Here is a 21,478-nt window from a genome sequence, read left to right as displayed (position 1 = left end):
TTTTTTTTTCATTTATTTTTATTAGTTGGAGGCTAATTACTTTACAATATTGTAGTGGGTTTTGTCATACATTGACATGAATCAGCCATGGAGTTACACGTAAAATCCTAAGGAGAGAGGAGCCTGGTGGGCTATGGTCCACAGGGTTGCAGAGAGTCGGACACGACTGACATGACTGAGCACCAGCATGTCAGATCAAGAAACGTGTATGTGTACGACGAAAGACGTTTCAAAAAATTCAAATGCCTAAATACCAGATAATCTGACAGTCATGTCAGTCGTGTCCGACTCTCTGCAACCCTGTAGACCATAGCCCACCAGGCTCCTCTCTCCTTGGGATTTTTCTGGCAAGAATACTGGAGTGGGTTGCCACGCCCTCCTCCAAGGGATCTTCCTGACCCAGGAATCAAATCTGTGTCTCCTGTGTGTTCTGCATTGTAGGCAAATTCTTTACTGCTGAGCCACCCATATCATACCCATTTTTAAGATAGCTTTTCAAGAAACCAGGAGTTTTAAATGCCCTTTCTGGAAGCTGTACATGACTTGTGTTTCAGGACACAATTCTCTTGTACTTGAGTAATTCAAAATTACCTTGTCACTTTTGTACTCAAAGACTGCAAAATGGTAAGACCTTTGCCATAATGCTGTAAGAGAAGTAAAAAAACTTCAGTTGCATAAAATATGAGGCCTTATTGTTGTTTAGTCACTAAGTCGTGTCTCTTTTGTAACCCCGTGGGCTGTAGCCTACCAGGCTCCTCTGTCCATGGGATTTCCCAGGCAAGAATATTGGGATGGATTGCTGTTTCCTTCTCCCAGGGATCTTCCTGACCCAGGGATCAAACCTGTGTCTCCTGCATTGCAGGCAGATTCTTTACCATTGAGCCACTTGGGAAGCCCCTGAGTACTCATTGCTACAAGGTTAATGAAATGCTAAGGATGACCCTGCTATAAAAACAAAATTTCCAATCATATATATCCAAATTTATATTACCTTCAGACTAGTTTATTGTGAGGTGACACTGTACTCTTATAATGTAGTATGTTGGTAGACGTCTTAAGTAATCACTGTTTTCAGTTTTTAATGGGAAAATTTTCAAATTTACAAAAAAGATGAGTATTTCTTTCTCAACATGCTAAATCAACTGTTAATATTTTACAGTATAAAATTTATGAGTGTATTTCTGTGCTATAAATTGGAAGTTTAAAGGCCTGATCATAGTCTTATTTTAGGCAAGAATACTTTATAGATGATACTGTTTTTCATCATAGTATGTTTTTATCAAGTTTTCTCACAATTGATGCTAAGAATAGTCACTTTCAATTTAGGTGGTACTACCAAATCTTTCCATTGTTAAAGTTCTTTTTTCTTTTTCCGTTGCAATTACCAAGTATCCAGTGGCAGCAAGTGAGTTTTTTTCTCCCTTTCTTAAGTATCATTACAATATCATGGAATTTTAAAAATCAATTTTATTAAGGTATAATATACATAAAATGTAACCATTTCAAGTAAACATTCTGATGTGCTTTGACAAATGCATACCCCTATATATCCACCTCCACAACCAAGACAGAAAGTATTTCTATCATCCCCAAAAGTTCTTTTGTGACCAGGCAACAAATGATCTGCTGTCAAATAGGTTAGTTCAATTCCAACAACATGAATAATACATCACTTGATATTGTCCTACACATCACTTATAAAGATCACCTCACACACTTTTACCAGCCTTATTTTTTATCATAATCTCAGTTTGATGAGTATTCAAATTCATGAATCTTTTCTTCTCTAGTTATAACCTGCTATTAGGACTATCCTGTGAATTTTTATTTCAGATATTACATTTTTAGGTCTATAAGTTCGGTTTGGTTCCTTATATCTGCCAGTTCACTATTGTTTATTTTCATGATGTCCTTTTAGTCCTTAAGTATATTTATAAAAGTGACTTTAAAGTTCTCTTCTACTCATTCTGATTTCTGACTCTCTTTCTACTGACTGATTTTTGCCTTTGGTTGTGGCTTGTATTTTTCTCTTATTCAAATACTTAGTACTGTTTTTTTGTTTGTTTGTTTTACTGAATACGAGAAATAGTGACTGGTTATTGAGTGTCTGGATTCTCTTTTCCTCTGTTAAAGCCTGTTGCGTTTTGTTTGGGCAGCCAGCTCAGTTTGATCTGCAGATAAGTTAGATCTGTTCAAGACTTATTTCTAAGCTCTGTTTAGATTGGTTTAGAGTAGCCTTTCCAATAGGGCTAGTTTAGCCTTATTACTAATGGATCTCCTTTCTGCCATTTCTTCTTATGCCTTGAGAATCCAACAAGGTCTCTGGTCTCTCAGCTCTGGCTAGATAGAACTGCAATATCTTTCAGCCCTATACAATCTCTGAGAGTTTTTCAGTTCACAGTTTCATGGTAGACATTCTTTCCATAGTACTTATTCTTTGTGTCTCCTCATGGAGTCCTACTTTATGTACTTTCAATTTATTATGGATTTTTATTTATTTAATGTATTTTTAATATTATAGTTGTCCTACTTTAAGCCCCATATTGTCTAAATTTGGCCAGTGAGAGTCCATTTAAGCTGACTTCTGTGTCCTTCTCATATTACTTTTGTTAGTCTTTTAACATTAATTTGCTTTCTAGCACAGCAAGCTATCTTACTGCTGTTCAGTCGCTCAACCATGTCCAACTCATTGCGACCCCATGGACTGCAGCATGCCAGGCTTCCTTGTCCTTCACCATCTTCCAGAACTTTCTCAAACTTAATGTCCATTGAGTCGGTGATACCATCCAACCATCTCACCCTCTGTCATCCCCTTCTCCTGCCTTCAGTCTTTCCCAGCATCAGGGTCTTTTCTAATGAGTCAGCTCTTTGTGTCAGGTGGCCAAAGTATTGGAACTTCAGCTTTACCATCAGTCCTTCCAATAAATATTCAGGATTGATTTCCTTTAGAATTGACTGCTTTGATCTCCTTGCAGTCCTATAGACTCCTATAGAGTCTTCTCCAACACCACAGTTCAAAAACATCAATTCTTTGGCACTCAGCTTTCTTTATGGTCCAACTCTCACATCCATACATGACTACTGGAAAAACTGTAGCTTTACTAGACGGACCTTTGTCGGCAAAGTAATATCTCTGCTTTTTAACATGCTGTCTAGGTTGGTCATAGCTTTTCTTCCAAGGAGCAAGCATCTTTTAATTTCATGGATGCAGTCACCATCTGCAGTGATTTTGGAGCCCGAGAAAATAAAGTCTGTTACTGTTTCCATTGTTTCCCCATCTATTTGCCATGAAGTGATAGGACCGGATGCCATGATCATTTCTTGAATGTTGAGTTTTAAGCCAACTTTTTCACTCTCCTCTTTCACTTTCATCAACAGACTCTTTAGTTCCTTTTCACTTTCTTCTATAAGGGTGGTGTCATCTGCATATCTGAGGTTATTGATATTTATCCCGACAATTTTGATTCCAGCTTGTGCTTTATCCAGCCTGGCATTTCGCATAATGTTAGACAACAACTCTGCATAGAAGTTAAATAAACAGGGTGACAATATTCAGCCTTGATGTACTCCTTTCCCAATTTGGAACCAGTCTGTCGTTCCTTCTCTGGTTCTAACTGTTGCATCTTGACCTGCATACAGGTTTCTCAAGAGGCAGGTAAGATGGTCTGGTATTCCCATCTCTTGAAGAATTTTCCAGTTTGTTGTGATCCATATAGTCAAAGGCTTTAGTGTGGTCAGTGAAGCAGAGGTAGATGTTTTTCTGGAATTCTCTTGCTTTTTCTCTGATTTAACGGATGTTGGCAATTGATCTCTGGTTCCTCTGTCTTTTCTAATTTCAGCTTGAACATCTGGAAGTTCTTGGTTCAGGTACTGTTGAAGCATAGCTTGGAGAATTTTGAGCATTAATTACTTTGCTAGCATATGAAATGAGTGAAAGCTGTCTTAGGCTCGCTTTGTGTTTTCTCTGCCCATGTTTAGAATTTACCTTTTCTCCAAGAAGCCCAGATTTCTTTTAGTATATAGAATAGTATTTAGATACCAAAGTCTAGGCTATGAAGGTGCTTATTGCACCTGGTTTGTGGTATAGAAATAAATGGGAGTCATTTATTTCTTGGCCCTTTCTTTGTGGTTTAGAGCTAGGAATTTTTTTAGAATCATGAGTTCATACTGATATTTTCAGTTAAAATTTAAAATTGGAAAGATTTTATTAAACTTCTTTGGTTTTATATTTATATCTTTTATTTTATATTGAGATTTTTAGTTCCTATAATATTATCATGATATTTTATTTGCTTTATTCTACATATGTATTAAATAGTTTCAAAATTAAAATGCAAATATTATTAATAATACTACAGAGTGACATTTAAGATTTCTTGGAATATTTCTAGGATATATCTCTTCAAGGGTTTCTGCTTCTGATAATAAGGGACTAGCTTATATCCTCTTTTAGATAACAATTACTAATCTAATCTAGGGTAAAAATATTTAAAATACCTATTTGATAGAACTGGAAAATGCCCCAAAGCACATAAGAACTAGAGAGGAATAGACTCTTCAAAGAATGGGACTAGAGTTAGTGACATTTACATTTTACACCTCTTCCTAAAGGGCTGTACAACTAAGATTCAAGCAGAGAGCCTCAGCCTCACTGGCTTGAGCTGGGATGTCAGGGAGTTCTCAAATTTGCATATAAATAGCCATCCAAATCCTTGGCCAAACCTAAATAGACAAGTGGAACAGAAACTCCAAGGAACTTGGCAAGAAACAACAGCTAGAAGGCCAAAAAAAAAAAAAAAAATTCAGCTGTTGTTCATCACAGGGAAGCAATGCTAATTGTTAGAAAATAGAAGTGATTATATTAATATCAGACAAAATAGATGGCATAAGAAATGTTAAGAGAGACGATTCATAATGATTAAAAAGAAGTACAGTTCATCAAAACAATCCTAGATATGTTTGTAACTAATATTAGAGTTACAGAATAGTTCATGTAAAACTGACAACGAACTGAAGAAATAAACAAATCTACAATCGTAGTTCGAGATTTCAGCCTTCCCTTCTGTAGTTGATGAAACAACGAGCTAGAAAATTAGTAAATATATAGAAGACTTGAATAATACTGTTAGTCAACTTTACCTAATAGACATTTATAGAACACTCCACTCCACAGGAGTAGAATATACTGTTATGTTCTTTTAAAGTAGACAAGGAGAAATTCCCCGGTAGTCTAGGGGTTAAGAATTTGTGCTTTCATTGCTGAGGGCCTGGGTTCAGTCCCTGGTCAGGGAACTCAGCTCCCACAACCCATGAGGCCTAGCCAAAAAAAAAATAATATAAATAAATAAAGTAGATAGAGAATATTTAGCAAGACCATAGACTATACCACAAACCCATGTCACTGAATTTGAAAGGACGTCATGCAGAGTATGTTCTGTTACCCATCAGAATAAAATTAGAAAGCAGTAACAGAAAGATATCCCAGATATTTGGGGATTAAATTATTTAAGTACAGTAATTTGTTGCTGCCTTTAGAAAAAAAAAATCCAGCTTAATGGCAAAAACAACAATGATTTATTATCGTTCATCATCTGGGTGTTGTCTGTGTAGTTCTTCTGCAGGTTTTGCCCATGATTACTCAAAGAGCTGCACACAGCTAGAGGACTAGATCTTTTTTTCCATATGGCCCTCCATCCTCAAATAGGCTAAACCGGTCTTCCTCACATAGTGGAGGCATATACCAAGAAATCAAGTCCTAGTAACACTCTTATCAAGCTGCTGCTTTTATCAGATTTGTATATGTTCCATTGGCCAAAAAAATAATCATATGGACAAGGACAGAATCAATGTGGGAGAGGATGCCTGGAGACTTCCGTGTTTCATTGGGCATAACCTTTTACCACAATTGATATGACCTTGGTTAAATCATTTTTTTCGCACCTATTCAGTAGAGTTTATGATATCCATTCTCAGGCTTGTTGTATAAATTAAATGAAATAGTATAATCATATAGTACCTAGTATATATGATAAAAGTTGTTTGGGGGTGTAGGGAGGTTTAAGATACCAAAAGTAATTGAGTGGCAAAAGGTATTATCTACCATTATTCATTTCCTACTGTATGCACTGACCTAAATAGTAGGGTTACAAATAGGCACAGTTCTTATCTTAGAGAAATGATATTTTGAATATGTTTAATTAAGCCCAGATTAGGTTTACAGATTTTGTAACTGTTGAAAAATTTCATAAACTCAACCATGGTATGACATTTGGATACACATATGTTCAGTTTTACATTAAAGTTGGTTAATTGACTGTTAATATACCAAAATTATATATTTTAAAAGATCTGACTTTTTAAACATCATTTTAAAAAGCTCTATCTTTTTACAAGTTTTAAAAATGATTTGGTCAAGCAGTATCTGGAATGCCATCAAGTTTCAGAGAGCTATGCTCTGCAGAATTTTAATCAATTGGCAGATCATCAAAATATACTTGAAAACACTGGAAAGTTCTGCTTTTAGATAGTTGTTAAAATATAAACAGTTGGAACTCTGAAGGAAGGCTAGCATAGTTTATTCTGGAACTGCGATCTAAGTTTGCAAATACCATGTTCTTTAATTGTTTGGCAAAGTACTGACAAAAATAAATCTTATGAAAACTAGATTACTAAGATTTGAGAAAATAGAATATGCTAATCTCTCTCACTCATGTGTGTGTGTGTGTGTGTGTACATGTGTCTTTTTCTCCCTCTCTTTCTTTGTATTTTCTTTGCTTCTCCGCTTTAGCAGTTAAATGACCTACATTTATAATTTCCAAAAAGAGGTTTGTTAGTTTACTCATTTTTAAAAAACATTTCATTGCCTGTATTAGTTTAAAATACATACTAGAATGATGCTGAGACTACTGAATATCCACATGCAAAAGAATGAAGCTCGACCGTGACCTCACACCGTATACAAAAATAAACTCAACTCAGAATGATCAAATACCCAAATGAAACAGTTAAAGCTATAAAACCGTTATAAGAAACATGGGAATTAATCTTTGTGACCATGGATTAATTAATTAATTAATATGACACCAAAAACCCAAGCTACAAAAGAAAACAAATAAATAAATTGGACTAATCAAAATTTTAACTTTCATGCTTCACTGTTAAGTAAAAGACAACCCACAGAATGGGGGAAAATATTTACAAATCATTGCAGATGGTGACTGCAGCCATGAAATTTAAAGATGCTTGCTTCTTAGAAGAAAAATTATGACACACCTAGACAGCATATTAAAAAGCAGGGGGAAAAAAAGCAGAGAGACATTACTTGGCCAACAAAGTTCCATCTAGTCAAAGCTATGGTTTTTCCAGTAGTCATGTATGGACATGAGAGCTGGACCATAGAGAAAGCTGAGCACCAAAGAGTTAAGGCTTTTGAACTGTGGTGTTGGAGAAGACTCTGGAGTGTCCCTTGGACTGCAAGGAGATCAAACCAGTCCATCCTAAAGGAAATCAGTCCTGAGTATTCATCGGAAGGACTGATGTTGAAGCTGAAGCTCCAGTACTTTGGTCACTTGATGTGAGGAATTGACTCATTGGAAAAGACCCTGATGCTGGGAAAGATTGAAGGCAGGAGAAGGGGATGACAGAGGATGAGATGGTTGGATGGCATCACCGACTCAATGGACATGAGTTTGAGCAAACTCCAGGAGTTAGTGATGGACAGGGAGGCCTGGTGTGCTGCAGTCCGTGGGGTCGCAGAGAGCTGGACACGCTGACCGATTGAACTGACCTGATTAGATATCAGATATCTAATAAGGGACTCTTTATCTAAAATACATCAAAAGGCTTACAATAAAAAGACAAAGGAAAAAAAAAAAAAAGACAAAGGCACAATAAAAACTGTAGAAAGACAACCCAGTTTAAAATGGACAAAAGTTCTGAATAGACATTTCTCCAAAGAAGATATACAGATGATTAACAAGCACATGAAAAGATGCTTGACATCATTAATCATCAGGGAACAAATCAAAACCAGAGTGAAATGCCACTTCACACCCACTAGGACGGCTAGAATCAAAGCTGGCAAACATTAGCAAGTGTTGCCAGGATGTGAAGAAATGGTAACCGTCGCACCCTGCTGGTGTGATTGTTAAATGAGGTAGCGGCTTTGAAAAACAATTTCCCCAAATGGTCAAACATACCGTTTCTGTATGACTAAGTCCAGTCCTAGGTATAGATCCGCAAGAAATGAAAAAATATGTCTAAAGGAAAACTTGTACACTGATGTATAAGTTGTATACACATGTTTATAGCAACATTTTCATATTAGCTGAAAAGTTGAAACAACCCATCAACTGACAAATGGATAAACAAAACGTGTTATATCCATGCACTCTCCATGAAAGGGCATGAAATACTAATACATGTTAGAACATAGATGGACTTTAGAAACATTATGCGAAGTAAGAGAAGCCAGACAGAAAATATTCTATGGTTCTATTTATATTAAATGTTCAGAACAGGCAAATCTAAAACCTAGGTTGGGAAGATCCCGTGAAGATGGGAAAGGCAACCCACTCCAGTATTCTGGCCTGGAGAACTCCGTGAACTGTGCAATCTATGGGGTCACAAAGAGTCAGACACAACTAAATAACTTTCACTTTCTTTCATAGAGAAAGACAGTAGATTAGTGTTTCCAGAAGCTACAGAGAATAAGGGATACGGGAGCAATAGCTAAAGGACATGGCAGGGGTCGGGGGAGGTTTGAAGGTGATTAAAGTGTTCTAAAATTGTGTTGACAGTGCTATATTTAAAATGGATAACCAACAAGGGTCTACTGTATAGCACTAGCACAGGGAACTCTGCTCAATATTATGTAACAACCTAAATGGGATAGCAATTTGAAAAAGAATAGATACATGTATATGTATAGCTGAATCACTTTGCTATATACCTGAAGCTGTCACATTGTTAAATAACTATACTCCAATTTAAAATAAAAAGTTAAAAAATAAGTAAAAGTTGTGATAATTGCATGTATCTGTGAATATGCTGTAAGTCAAGTGTATTATGTAATTTAAATGAGTAAATTATATGTGCACGTTATCTCAATAAAGTTGTTACCAAGAAAAAAATTATTAGAAGAAACAGATTTTTGCAAGTCTATTTACCAAGTAGTGTGCCACAAGCCATAATCTTTAATTACTTTATATTAAGGTCTATGTGATATCTAAAACCACTGAATTGTGTGCTTTAAAGTGACTAATGTGGTTAATCTTATATTTATTTATTTATTTTTTTGGCAACTCCATGTGGCATATAGAATCTTAGTTTCCCAACCAGGGATCAAACTTGTGCCCCCTGCAGTGGAAGGGGGGAATCTTAACTGCTGGAGTGCCAGGGAAGTCCCTTTATCTCACTGTGCAAATCTTAGGAATACAAAATAAATTTAGCAATGAGAGCTCAGTGAAAGAAGTCAGAGTTCAGATCCTTTTTGATACCAACTCCCTCAGCAGAGAGTCCAGAGAGTGATCAAAATTGTATACTAGAAGGGCTCAGTGAGCACACTTGTTTGTCCAAGAGTCCCACAGAAGGCCGTCAAGTGAAGGTCCTCAAAATTATCTCAATGGAGCCTTCAGATGTTGAGGAAGACAACACCACTCTTAATACGAAGAACAGTGAGGCTGAGTTTACTACTTGCTAAAGCAAAAAAGAATGATATTTACAAAATATAATCTCTCTGACAAAGTAGAACTGATGCAAAGGGTTTTGAGAAGTGAGGGTTTCAGGGACTGGCAGATTTTCAAAACTGGGAATGTACTACAGACTTGCTCACTTAACTGGTGTGTAGAGATAGGCCTTCCCTAGAAATCAGTAGGGAAGGAGGTCTGTTCTTCCCTAGACGGTAAAGAATTCGCCTGCAATGCAGAAGACCTGGGTTTGGTCCCTGGTTTGGGAAGATCCCCTGGAGGAGGGCATGGCAGCCCACTCCAGTATTCTTGCCTGGAAAATCCCCATAAACAGAGGAGCCTGGTGGACTACAGTCCATGGGGTCTCAGAGTCGGGCACAACTGAGTGACTAAGCCCTAGCACAGAGAGTGGTGCACTGTGGGAAGCAGGAGTGGAAGCTTGAGTGCTGATGCTTACTGGAGTGGGGCTGTGGTTGCCTGGCTGCCTTGCAGAAGCAAGGGGCTGTCATTGATTGACTGACTTAGAGGCATGGCTATTGGGCAGAGCGGTTACTGTTTGATTGGGACAGGTTTGAACTAATTCTATGATTACTTGCTTATGGCTTGGAACAAGAGCCAAAGAACGGGCAGTGTTTCCTCTTCTTGAATTTGGAGCATAGAAACTTCTTTTATTCTCAACATCTCCTGCTTCTGATAGCTGCATTAGAATCTAATTTAGCAGTCAGGAATCATGGGTATTTTTAAGCAGAGAAGTGACTGATGAGATCATTCATAGTCTTGTAAAAGGTGGATTATAGAGGAGAAGAGAAAGTCCAGGAAATGGGTTAGGAGGCTGTTGAAAATGCTAAACTTTAGAATGTTCTGAGGCGTAGCCTTACTAACAGGAGAGGAAAGCAGACTTTATGTTGCATTAACATCTTCCTTTTCCTTCCCTCTTACCTCTCTCTCTCCCTCTCTCTCTCATCAAGTGAAAAATTAACATCTATGCCAAGGAAGAATTGCTAGTGAATATCAAGATTGTCCTAATTACTCAATCAGGAATAACTTAAAAGCAATTAATTTGACGAAAGAATGCTTTGCTTTCTGACCATTTTCTTGGTTTTCTTAGATAATTAAGTTGAAAGCAGAAGCCCGACTGGACCTACTAAAGCAGATTGGTGTTTCTGTCGACACATGGCTAAAGAGTGCAATGAACCAAGTGATGGAAGAACTGGAAAATGAACGATGGGCCCGCCTTCCTGCAGTGACTAATAATGGAGCCTTACACTCGGTACAGTTTCTCTTGAATATGATGGGCTAACTTCACTAAAGGATGCTCTTCTATGACTGTGTAACCAAACTTGATAATAGCCAAAATTTCAAAGAAAAAGTAATGGATTTTCTAATGGTTTGGGGTTTTTTCCTTTAGTCTATCACTAATTGAGTTAAACTTAGTGCAGGAAAGAAAGAAGAAAAAAAATAGTACTTTTTAAAAATGTGCGTTATATAGTGATAAAATATTATCACTAGTAGGTTTATCATTATCCCATTCATAAAAGTAGGTATATTTCTTATTCAGAGGTAGCAGGATAAAAATTTTAGTCTAATCTTTCCAAAGTTTTCAGAGGTCTTCTTCAGTGTAAATGAAAATAAACATCCGGAGCGTTGTAAACAGTGTTGAAGAAGGGAAAGGAACACAGTCTGTGACTTAGTCTGTTCAGTTCACAGGGACTGTCACACTCTGCTCACAGTTTCTTTCTTTCATCAGGGAGACAGTGCTACAGGTATAGGTTTATGAATAAGGCCAGAACTCACGCTTAAGTTTTCTTACTTCAGATTCAGAGTGTTCTCCACTCTGATGTCATCCAGTTCAACCGTGGTTTTTCATCCTGGAAATCTGAGTATCAGAAAAGTTCACTGATTTGCCTGATAATACATAGGTGGATATATAATGCCTTGCTGGTCAAACTATTTTTTGCTGCTATCCCCCTACCCATTATTCTCTCTCATCCAGTTTATTTCCATATGGCATTTATTACAATCTGTATTTGTCTTCTTGTTTTATTTTACTTATCATCTGTCTTCTTCCCTGAAATGTAATTTCCATGCCTACCTGGTTCACTGTTCTGCACAGCAAAGTGTCTGGCACATATCAGTACTCAGTAAATGTCTGTTGAGGGACAAAGTGAATGAATCAACAGATAAATGGAATAGTGTGTTTCTCATTCAGACTCTTTGCAACCCCCTAGACTGTAGCCTGCCAGGTTTCTCTGTCTATGGAACTTTGCAAGCAACAACATTGGAGTGGGTTGCCATTTCTTACTCCAGGGCATCTTCCCAACTCAGGCATCAAACCTATGTCTCTTGTGTCTCGTGCATTGGCAGGTGGATTCCTTACCTCCGCACCACCTGGGAAGCCCAGATGGCATAGTAGCAAACTAATTCTCTAATCTCCTGACTTTTCACCATATCCATAGTGCCTCTTCAATATTTGTGCCCTTCAGATAAAAGGAATCGAGCTAGAGAAAGTGGCCATAGTTCAAGAACATTCTTGGAAGTTTTGTCAGTTTTTTCACATGGCATTCTGACTTTCTAATGAGAATAGACTTGTGCATTTAAAAAAGATTGTGAGTGCATGTGCATTCTAAGGAAAAGCAATCTACTGAAGGTTTATTTTTATTTCACTATTAATGGTAATCCAGCTGGGGAAAATAAGTACATATCACCTATTTGACTTTGGGGTTAGAAGAACTACCCTGTTTCCAATACAACAAATTTGCTCTATTGCATGGAATGTCTCTTTCCATTGCATCTTTTAAAAGCCACAACTTCCATCTAATTCACGTTATTCTGTTTAACAAAATTCTTACGATGATAGCAAATTCCAGATACATTCTTGCTTTTGGCTTCTTCAACAGTACTTACTATTGGCAACCTATCAACCCCATGATTTTCCTCAGACTAGCATCTTTTCTAACTCTATCAACTGGTCAGGCACTTTTCCCTCTGTGCCCACTTCCTGGGCAAATTGGAGATGAACAGGACTTGGTGTTTTTCCTCAAAAAGCTTACAAACTGGTAGAGCAAGCAGACATCTATGAATCCTAATGCTACATGGAAGTGTATGACTGAATTATTGTATAGCAAACTTGAAATTGATTAACTCCTAACTCCTCAGCACATACTGGAAAAAGTCTCTGGATTTCAGAAATTCTAAGATACCCTCCAGCTCCAAAATCTCATGGTTTTGTAAAATTGTATCAGAAAAACTTAACATACTTCATTTTATTGCATTTCACTTTATTGCACTCACCAACAGTTGCATTGTTTAATGAATTAAAGGTTTCCTTTTTCATTTTACATTTGTTATGGTGATCTGTGATCAGCGATCTGTGATGTTACCACTGTAACATTCTGGAGCACCACAAATCCCACCTGTTAATTGATAAATGTTTGTGTGTTCTGACTGCTTCCTTGACTAGCCATTCCTCTGTCTCTCTTCATCTCTTCTGGCCTCCCTATTCCCAGAGATGCAACCGTATTGAAATTAGGCTGATTAACAATCTATAGAGTGGTCAGGTGAAAGGGAGAGTTGCACATCTCTCAGTCTGAATCAAAAGCTGGAAATGATTAAGCTTAATGAGAAAGGCCCATCGAAAGCCAACATAGGCCAAAAGCTAGACCTCTTGAGCTAAACGTTTGGCCGTCTCATGGATACAAATGAAAAGTTCTTAAGGGAAATGAAAAGTACTGCTCCAGTAAATATGTGAATGATAAGAAAGAAAAAAAGCTTTATTGCTGGTTGCAAGGAGGTTTTAGTGGTCTGGATAGATGATCAAACCAGCCACAACATTCCATTAAGCCAAAGCTTAATCCAAAGCAAGGCCCTAACTGTTTTCATTTCTGTGAAAGCTGAAAGAAGTAATGAAGCTGCAAAAGAAAAGTTGGAAGCTAGCAGAGGTTGGTTCATGAAGTTTAAGGAAAGAAACTGTCTTTGTAACATTATAGTGCAAGGTGAAGCAACAGTGCCGATTTGGAAGCTACAGCAGGTTATCCAAAAGATCTAGCTCAGATCACTAATGAAGGTAGTCACACTGAAAAATAGATTTTCAATGTAGACAAAATAGCTTTGCCATGGGAAAAGATGTCATCTAGGACTTAGAAAGAGAGAAGGCAATGCCTGGCTTCAGAGCACAGGCTGACTGTTTTGTTAGGGGCTAAGGAAGCTGGTGACTTTAAGTTGAAGCCAGTGCTTATTTACCGTTCTGAAAATTCTAGGGACTTTAAGAATTATGCTAAATCTACTTTGCTATGCTCTGTAAATGGAACAAAACCTGGATGACAGTGTATCACTTTACAACATGATTTTATGGATATTTTACACCCTACTAAACTAAACTACATCTTAGTTTAAGATCTACTACACAGTCTTCCCTGGTGGCTCAGGGGTAAAGAACCTGCCCTGCCAGTGCAGGAGACAGGGGTTTGATCCTTAGCTCGGGAAGATGCCACACGCCACAGAGCAACTAAGCCCATGAGCCACAACTGCTGAGCCCATGTGCTGCTGCTACTGAAGCCGGTGCCCTGGAGCCTGTGCTCTGCAATGAGAGAAGCCACCGCAATGCAAAGCCCTCCCACTGCAGCTGGAGAGCAGCCACTGCTTGCCACAACTAGAGAAAAGCCCAAGCAGCAACAAAGACCCAGCACAGCCAAAAAACATAAATAAATTTAAAAAAAATTTTTTAAAGATCTACTACTCAGAAAAAAAGATTCCTTTGCTAATATTACTGTTCATTGGCAATGCACTTGGTCACCCAAGAGCTCTGATGGAGATGTACAATGAGATTCATGTTGTTTTCATGCCTGCTAATACAATATCCCTTTGGTAGCCCGTGGATCAAGGAGTAATTTTGATGTTCAAGTCTAATGACTTAAAATATACATCTTGTAAATCTGTAGTTGCCTTAGATAGTGATTCTTCTGATGACTCTAGACAGAGTAAGTTGAAAACCTTTTGGAAAGGATTCACCATTCTAGATGCCACTTAGAACACTCATGATTCATGGGAAGAGGTCAAAATATCAATATAAACAGGACTTTGGAAGAAGTTGATTCCAACCCTTGTGGATGACTTTGAGGGATTCAAGAATTCAAGGGAGGAAGTAATGCTAGAGTAGCAGTAATAGCAAGAGATCTAGAATTAGAAGTGGAGCCTCAAGGTGTGACTGACTGCTGCAATCACGTAATAAAAGTTTAATGGATTAAGAGTTACTTCTTATGTATGAGCAAAGAAAGGGGTTTCTTCAGATGGAATCTACTCCTGGTGAAGATGTTGTGAAGATTGCTGATGTAACAACAAAAGGTTTAGACTATTACATGAACTTAGTTGATAAATCAGGGTTTAAGAGGATCGCCTCCAGTTTTGAAAGAAGTTTTACTGTGGGTAAAATGCTATCAAATAGCTTTGCACACTACCGAGAAATAGTTCATGAGAGGAAGAGTCAATCAATGCCACAAACTTCAGTGTTGTCCCATTTTAAGAAATTGACATGGACACCCCAGCTTTCAGCAGCCACCACCTTAATCAGTCAGCATCCATCAACATCGAAGCAAGACCTTTTTACCAGCAAAAAGATTATGACTCACTGAAGACTCAAATGATAGCATTTTTTGGCTATAAAGTATTTAATTAAGGTATATAAATTTTTTAGACATATAGTATTGCATGCTTAATAACTACACTATAAACATAGATTTATGTGCACAGAGATTAAACCAGTCAATCCTAAAGGAAATCAGTCCTGAATATTCATTGGAAGGACTGATGCTGAAGCTGAAGCTCCAATACTTTGGTCACCTGATGCACAGAACTGACTCATTGGAAAAGACCCTGATGCTGGGAAAGATTGAAGGCAAGAGGAGAAGTAGACAACAGAGGATGAGTTGGTTGGATGGCATCACCGACTGGATGGACATGAGTTTGAGCGAGCTCCAGGAGTTGGTGATGGACAGGGAAGCCTGATGTTCTGCTGTCCATGGGGTCACAAAAAGTCAGACATGACTAAGCGACTGAACTGAACTGACTTTATTGTGGTCTGTAACCAAACCCACAATATCTCCAAAGATATGCTTATTATACCAGCTAGAAAAATGGGAGAGAAGGAAATGTCCTCATGAAGGAAATGTCATTTGGGATTGGCTTTAAAGAAATTTAACAAGAGATAAAGGAAGGCATCTGAGTATGAAGGAAGGAAATGAAGGAGATGTCCCTGGTATAGTGTCTGGCAGTGAGTAGTACAGACTGGTTGTAAGTGCTGAATAAATTGGGTATTTTTGACAACTGTCCCAAAACATCAGCTCATCTAGAGACATGTCATAGCCTCTGTGAAAGGAGCATTTTGCAATCCCATTCCACTCTTTCTTCCCTCTAGTCACTCTTACAGAACCTGTGTTTTCTCAGTTTCAGCTGAGGGGTGTATTTTGTGGATGCTCTACTAACAGTATAAATAAGGGAAAGATGTAAGCATAAAATAGTTTAATGAAGTCCCAATATTTATTTAACCTGATTTTAAATGACAGCCCTGAAATAACTTGGAGGAATTTGTAGCTCTTCACACTGACAGCTAGCTGGAGAGGAACAGAGAGTAGAAATACACATTCGGGGGCCAAATTATTTCTTCCATTACAGATGCTAGCAAAAGCATTAATCATAAGGTTTAGAATTCCCTTTCATCTGGAAAACATAGTTAATAGTACTATTAGACATTACTAGTGTAAAGTGCCCTATGGAGGTAAATATTTTTTAAACATATATTGTTTATCTTATAGAATAAGGAAGGGACTATACTTTCTTGAGTATTAACTCTTTGCCTTCTGTATTATGCTGTGGTACAGAATATAGGAATAGGAAGGGAAAAAATCACAATATAGCAATATTTTTTAATGGAGAGCATTCTACTGGTATAATTATTCAGTTGATGGTTAATCAGAGCCTGCATACAGTCTCCTATGATTGGATTGCTGCCAGTGACCCAGTCACCCCTTCTGTCACTTATCCCTTCTCATTTTCTTGCCTTCTCTTACTCAGAAACCCATACCCAGTTTAAAACCTAAATTTGAAATTATATTAATTGCAGAATAGAAAGATTATATAACTTCAATAACAAAAAATTAGGAAGTATGGCAGAGAAGAAAATTTAAAAAGCTCCATCCTTATAACAACACTGTTAGCAACTTAGTTGAATTCCTTCCTCTTTGTACTGTTCCTTTTTTGAACATCTTTATCATAATAAGGTTAATTTTGGATATTTTTATCTAACATTCCATACTGATGGATGACCTTCATAATCCTTTTCATATCTGTGTAATATCCCATCAGGAATGCGTTCACTTAACTCTTTATGTTTAGTATTTGGCTTGCCTCCATATAGTCTAAGTAACACTGTTTAAAACATTTTTACACATTTTTTTCCATACTGGGGATTTTTTTTCTGTAAGTTAGGATCTTAGAATTACTGAGTCAGAGATTCTTTGTTTGAGGTTGGTTTATTTTTGTTCTTTCTGTCTGTTCTTTTTTCCCCTCTAGATTTTCAGACTGTAGCTGACAGTGTTTACATGACTTCCTTGTTTTCAGCCACCTCCCCCAACTACTATGCCAAGGCATCCTCACAATCTACTCTTTTGGGAAGCATCCCTAAGTATATGAGCATTTCACAGAGTTGCATAGAAATAAATTCTAGGTCTATTCATTATGAAGATCATGCTTAGTATGTGTTTGAAAGGCAAGAGTAAAGATTTTAAACCTTTAGGATGCTAGTTTGCTTCCCATCTGCCTCAGTAATGCCTTATAGTCCTTGCATCCAGTGGGCTTTGTTTTTATAACACAGAAACCTGTTTGTTGGCTTGAGCTAAATCCCAAAGAAACGAACAATGGATTTTCATGATGAGATAAATGTAAACTGTAAAAAATAATGGAATACACCTACAAAAATCTTCAGTTGCTTTTTTATTTACAGTATTTTCAGATGGACATTCACCTTTTTACTGGACTAAACTCCATACTCAAAATGTCCACACTTTTAATGAAACTGACATTTCAGACTTGCAGTAGGATCAGTTTAATTCAATTCAGTAAGCATGTATTGAGCCTTCACTGCTCATGAGACCCTTTGCCAGGGGCTGGAAATTACCTAGCTGCATATAATGACTGTTGGGTTGGTGTCCACAGATCAAGAGAACCAGTGTCACTTACTGACAGCCAAGGCCAAAGATGGGCATTGAAAAGCTAGAGCATTTTACTTCTAAGAGAAGTATCTCTAGCCGTGTTATGTTCTTTGACTTTCTCCATAGCCATAACAAGTAAAGTGCTTGACACAGGTCCTTACACATGATACATGTTCAAAAATATTAATCTGAACTTCAAGCAGTTTATTCCAGTTCTACCAACTAAAGCTTAAAATACTACCAAAAAGAGGGTATTCACTTTGGTAAATCATCTATTCTGTACCAGGTACCATGTCAGGCACATTCATTTGTTATTTTAATTAATGATCACAACCATCCTGAATGTATTTACAAATGAGAAGATAGACTTAGAAGAATTAACTGTCTTGCCCAGCAGCACGCAGCTAGTAAGTAGAGAGAACTAGGATTAGAACCCAAATATGTCTGCCTCTAAAGCCCTGCTTTTTTTTCTCACTCCTTGGATGACTCTCTATTCCTCTAACCTTTTTCGTGATTCATTTCAATTGCTGTATTTTTTTTTTCATTTCTTGTTTCAAGCATCTGGTGAATCATCATTGACTGCCCTATTTTGATGTAATTAATGGTCTTATAGCACCTTCAAGTACTGTGCAACCAGTTGTCATTAAAATTTCCAAGCTTTATTATTCTTAACAGTTTTATTGAAGTATAATTGAAATACAATAGATTACAAATATTTAAAAAAATACACTTTGCTTTGTTTGACCTCTTCCATACAGCATGATTATTTTGAGTAGCATCCATGTTGTTACATGTCAGTCTTTTAATTGCTGAGTCATATTCTGTTGTATGAATATACCACAAAATTTGTTTATCCGTTCACCCTGATGATGGGTGTTTGAGATGTTTCGGGCTCTTTCAAGTAAAACTGCTATGTGTGTATGTTTTAGCTGGATCATATAGTGGCTATATGTTTAACATTTTAACTAACTCTCAGGCTATTTTCCAAAGTGGTTGTACCGTTTTACGTTCCTATCAGTGGAATACTAATGTTCCAGTTGTTCCACTACCTTGCCAATAGCTAGTATGGTCAATCTTTTTAATTTTAGATGTTTTAATAGGTGTGCAGTAGTGTATCATTATAGTTTAAATTTGCATTTCACTAATAATGTTGAGCATTTTTTCACATGCTTATTTTCCACATGTATATCTTCTTCAGTGAACTATCCATTCAGATCTTTCAAGCATATTTCATTAGGTTGTTTGTTCTCTCTTTATTGTATTTTGAGAGTTCTTTTTATACTCTGGATACAAATCTTTTATCAGATAGATGATTTATATAATTTTCTCCCAGTCTGTGGCTTGTCTTTTCATTTTCTTAACAGTATCTTTCAAAGAGCACAAATTGTTTGGTTGAAGCCCAACTCACTTTTTTTTCTCTTTCATGGACCCTGCTGTGATATAACTAGGAAACCTTTGTCCAACCCAAAGTCATAAAGATTTTCTTGTATATTTTATAATTTTAGGTTTTACATTTAAGTTTGTGATTGTGTGAGTTAAGAAGAGTGAGTACAATTCTTTTTTCTTGTTGTTGAAAGGACTGTCATTTCTCTACTGAAATGCCTTTACATCTTTGTAATCGACTAACCATATATGTATGGGTCTATATTTGGACCTCCTATTCTGTTTCATTGATCTATTTGCCTCGCTTGATGACAGTGCTGCTATGTCTTAATTATTGTAACTTTTAAGTCCAGAAATCAGGTAAAATCTTCCACCTTTCTTCCTTTTCAAAATTATTTTGGATATTCTCATTCCTTTGCTTTTCCATATGAACTTTAAAGTTGGGTTTTCTACCAGAAAAACCTACCAGAATTTTTTCATTAGTATTACAGCAAATTTGTAGATCAGCTTGAAAATATTTGATATCATAACAATATTGAGTCTTTCAATTGTCTTTCATTTCTCTAAGCAGTGTTTGATAGTTTTCATTGTGTGGATGTTGCACATCTTTTGTCAGACTTATCTCTAGTTCATAGTTTTTGATGCTGTGCTAATAGTTTTTTATTCCAACTTCTGATTGTTCGTTACTAACATATAGAAATACAATTGATTTTTGTATATCGATTTTGTATCCTACAACATTGCTAAACTCATTCATTAGTTATTGTATTTCTTATGTAGATTTTCTGTATAGATAATCATGTAACCTGTATACAAAAACAGTTTTACTTCTTCCTTTCCAATTCAAAATGCCTTTTATTTCCTTCTTTGCTTACTTCCCCCCCTTATTGTAACAGCTCCAGTGTCCAGTACACTGCTTGAATAGAAGTGGTGAGAACCAACGTGATGTTCTTGCATTGTTCCCAAACTTAAGGAGAAAGCATAGTCTTTCACCATTAAGTATGATGTTCACGGTAGGACTTTTTGTAGATGCCGTTTCCCATGTCAAGGAAGTTTCCTCCATTTTTGTTTAGTTTACTGATAGGAATGGATGTTGAAGTGAAGTGTTAGTTGCTCAATCATGTCTGACTCCTTACAACCCCACAGGCTATAGCCCACTAGGCTTCTCTGTCCATGGGATTCTCCAGACAAGAATGCTGGACTGAATTGCCATTCCCTTTTCCAGAGGACCTTCCTGACTCAGGGATCGAACCCCAGTCTCCTACATTGCAGGCAGATTCTTGATAGTTTGAGCTACAGGGAAGTCCTAAATATTAAATGATTTTTCTTATTAGTTTGTTAATACGGTGAAGTACACTGATGATTTTTCACATATTAAACCAACTTTGCATTCCTGATGAACTATTATCCTTTTTTTATATTGATTAGAATTGAATTGTTAAAATTTTGATTAGTGTTTTATATGTCTGATTATGGTGGATTCTTTATTAGTCTATAGTTTTCTTAAACTGTTTTTGTCTGATTTTGGAATAATGCTTGTCTGATAAAATAATTTGAATCCCTTTCTCTTCAATTTTCTGGACACTTACATAGAATTTTTTTCTTCCTTAAATGTTTAGTAGAATTCACGAGAACGTAGACCTGGAGGGGAGTTTTGTGGGAGTTTTTTATTAAGCAACAAACTCAATTTCTTTAACAGAGATAGGGTTCTTCAACTTAGGCTTCTTGAATGGACTTTGATCATTTGTGTCTTTCAAAGAATTTGTTGGTTTCATGTAAGTTGCCACATTTATTGGCATAAAGTCATTCATAGTATTTTTTATTATTTGATTGTCTGGAGGATCTGTAGTTATATCACTTCTCCTACTCCTTGATGTTGGTTATTTGTTTCTCCTTTTTTTTCCCCCTTTATCATCCTACTAGAGGTTTATAAATTTGATGTATCGTCACAAAAAAACAAAACAGCTTTCGATTTCATTGACTTTTTTCCCTGTTGTTTTCCTGTTTTTTTATTTTATTGATTTCTGTTTTTTATTATTTCCTTTTTCTGATTAATTTGGACTTGATTTGCTGTTTCCTAATATTTTTAACATGGAAGCTGAGGTCACTGATGTGAGACTTTACTTCTTTTTCAGTATAGGCATGTCATACTAAACATTTCCCACTGCTAAGTGACTTCAGTCGTGTCTGACTCTGTGCAACCCCATC

The 21,478-nt window shown here is 36.8% G+C and overlaps 1 protein-coding gene across 3 annotated transcripts in view; it reads left to right on the top strand.

The window, feature by feature from the left end:
* The window catches only part of FCHSD2 (FCH and double SH3 domains 2), a 260,252-nt gene that overhangs the window by 221,434 nt on the left and 17,340 nt on the right, over positions 1 to 21,478 (top strand). For all 3 annotated transcript variants that reach the window (XM_043906604.1, XM_043906595.1, XM_043906612.1), the window contains exon 13: positions 10,795 to 10,956. In XM_043906604.1, the coding sequence (XP_043762539.1) occupies positions 10,795 to 10,956 (162 nt within the window). The remainder of the gene's footprint in view (positions 1 to 10,794; positions 10,957 to 21,478) is intronic.

The sequence above is a fragment of the Cervus elaphus genome, chromosome 1, assembly GCF_910594005.1.
Source record: "Cervus elaphus chromosome 1, mCerEla1.1, whole genome shotgun sequence".
Classification (NCBI taxonomy): domain Eukaryota; kingdom Metazoa; phylum Chordata; class Mammalia; order Artiodactyla; family Cervidae; genus Cervus; species Cervus elaphus.
This window is presented reverse-complemented; position numbering and strand designations above follow the sequence as displayed.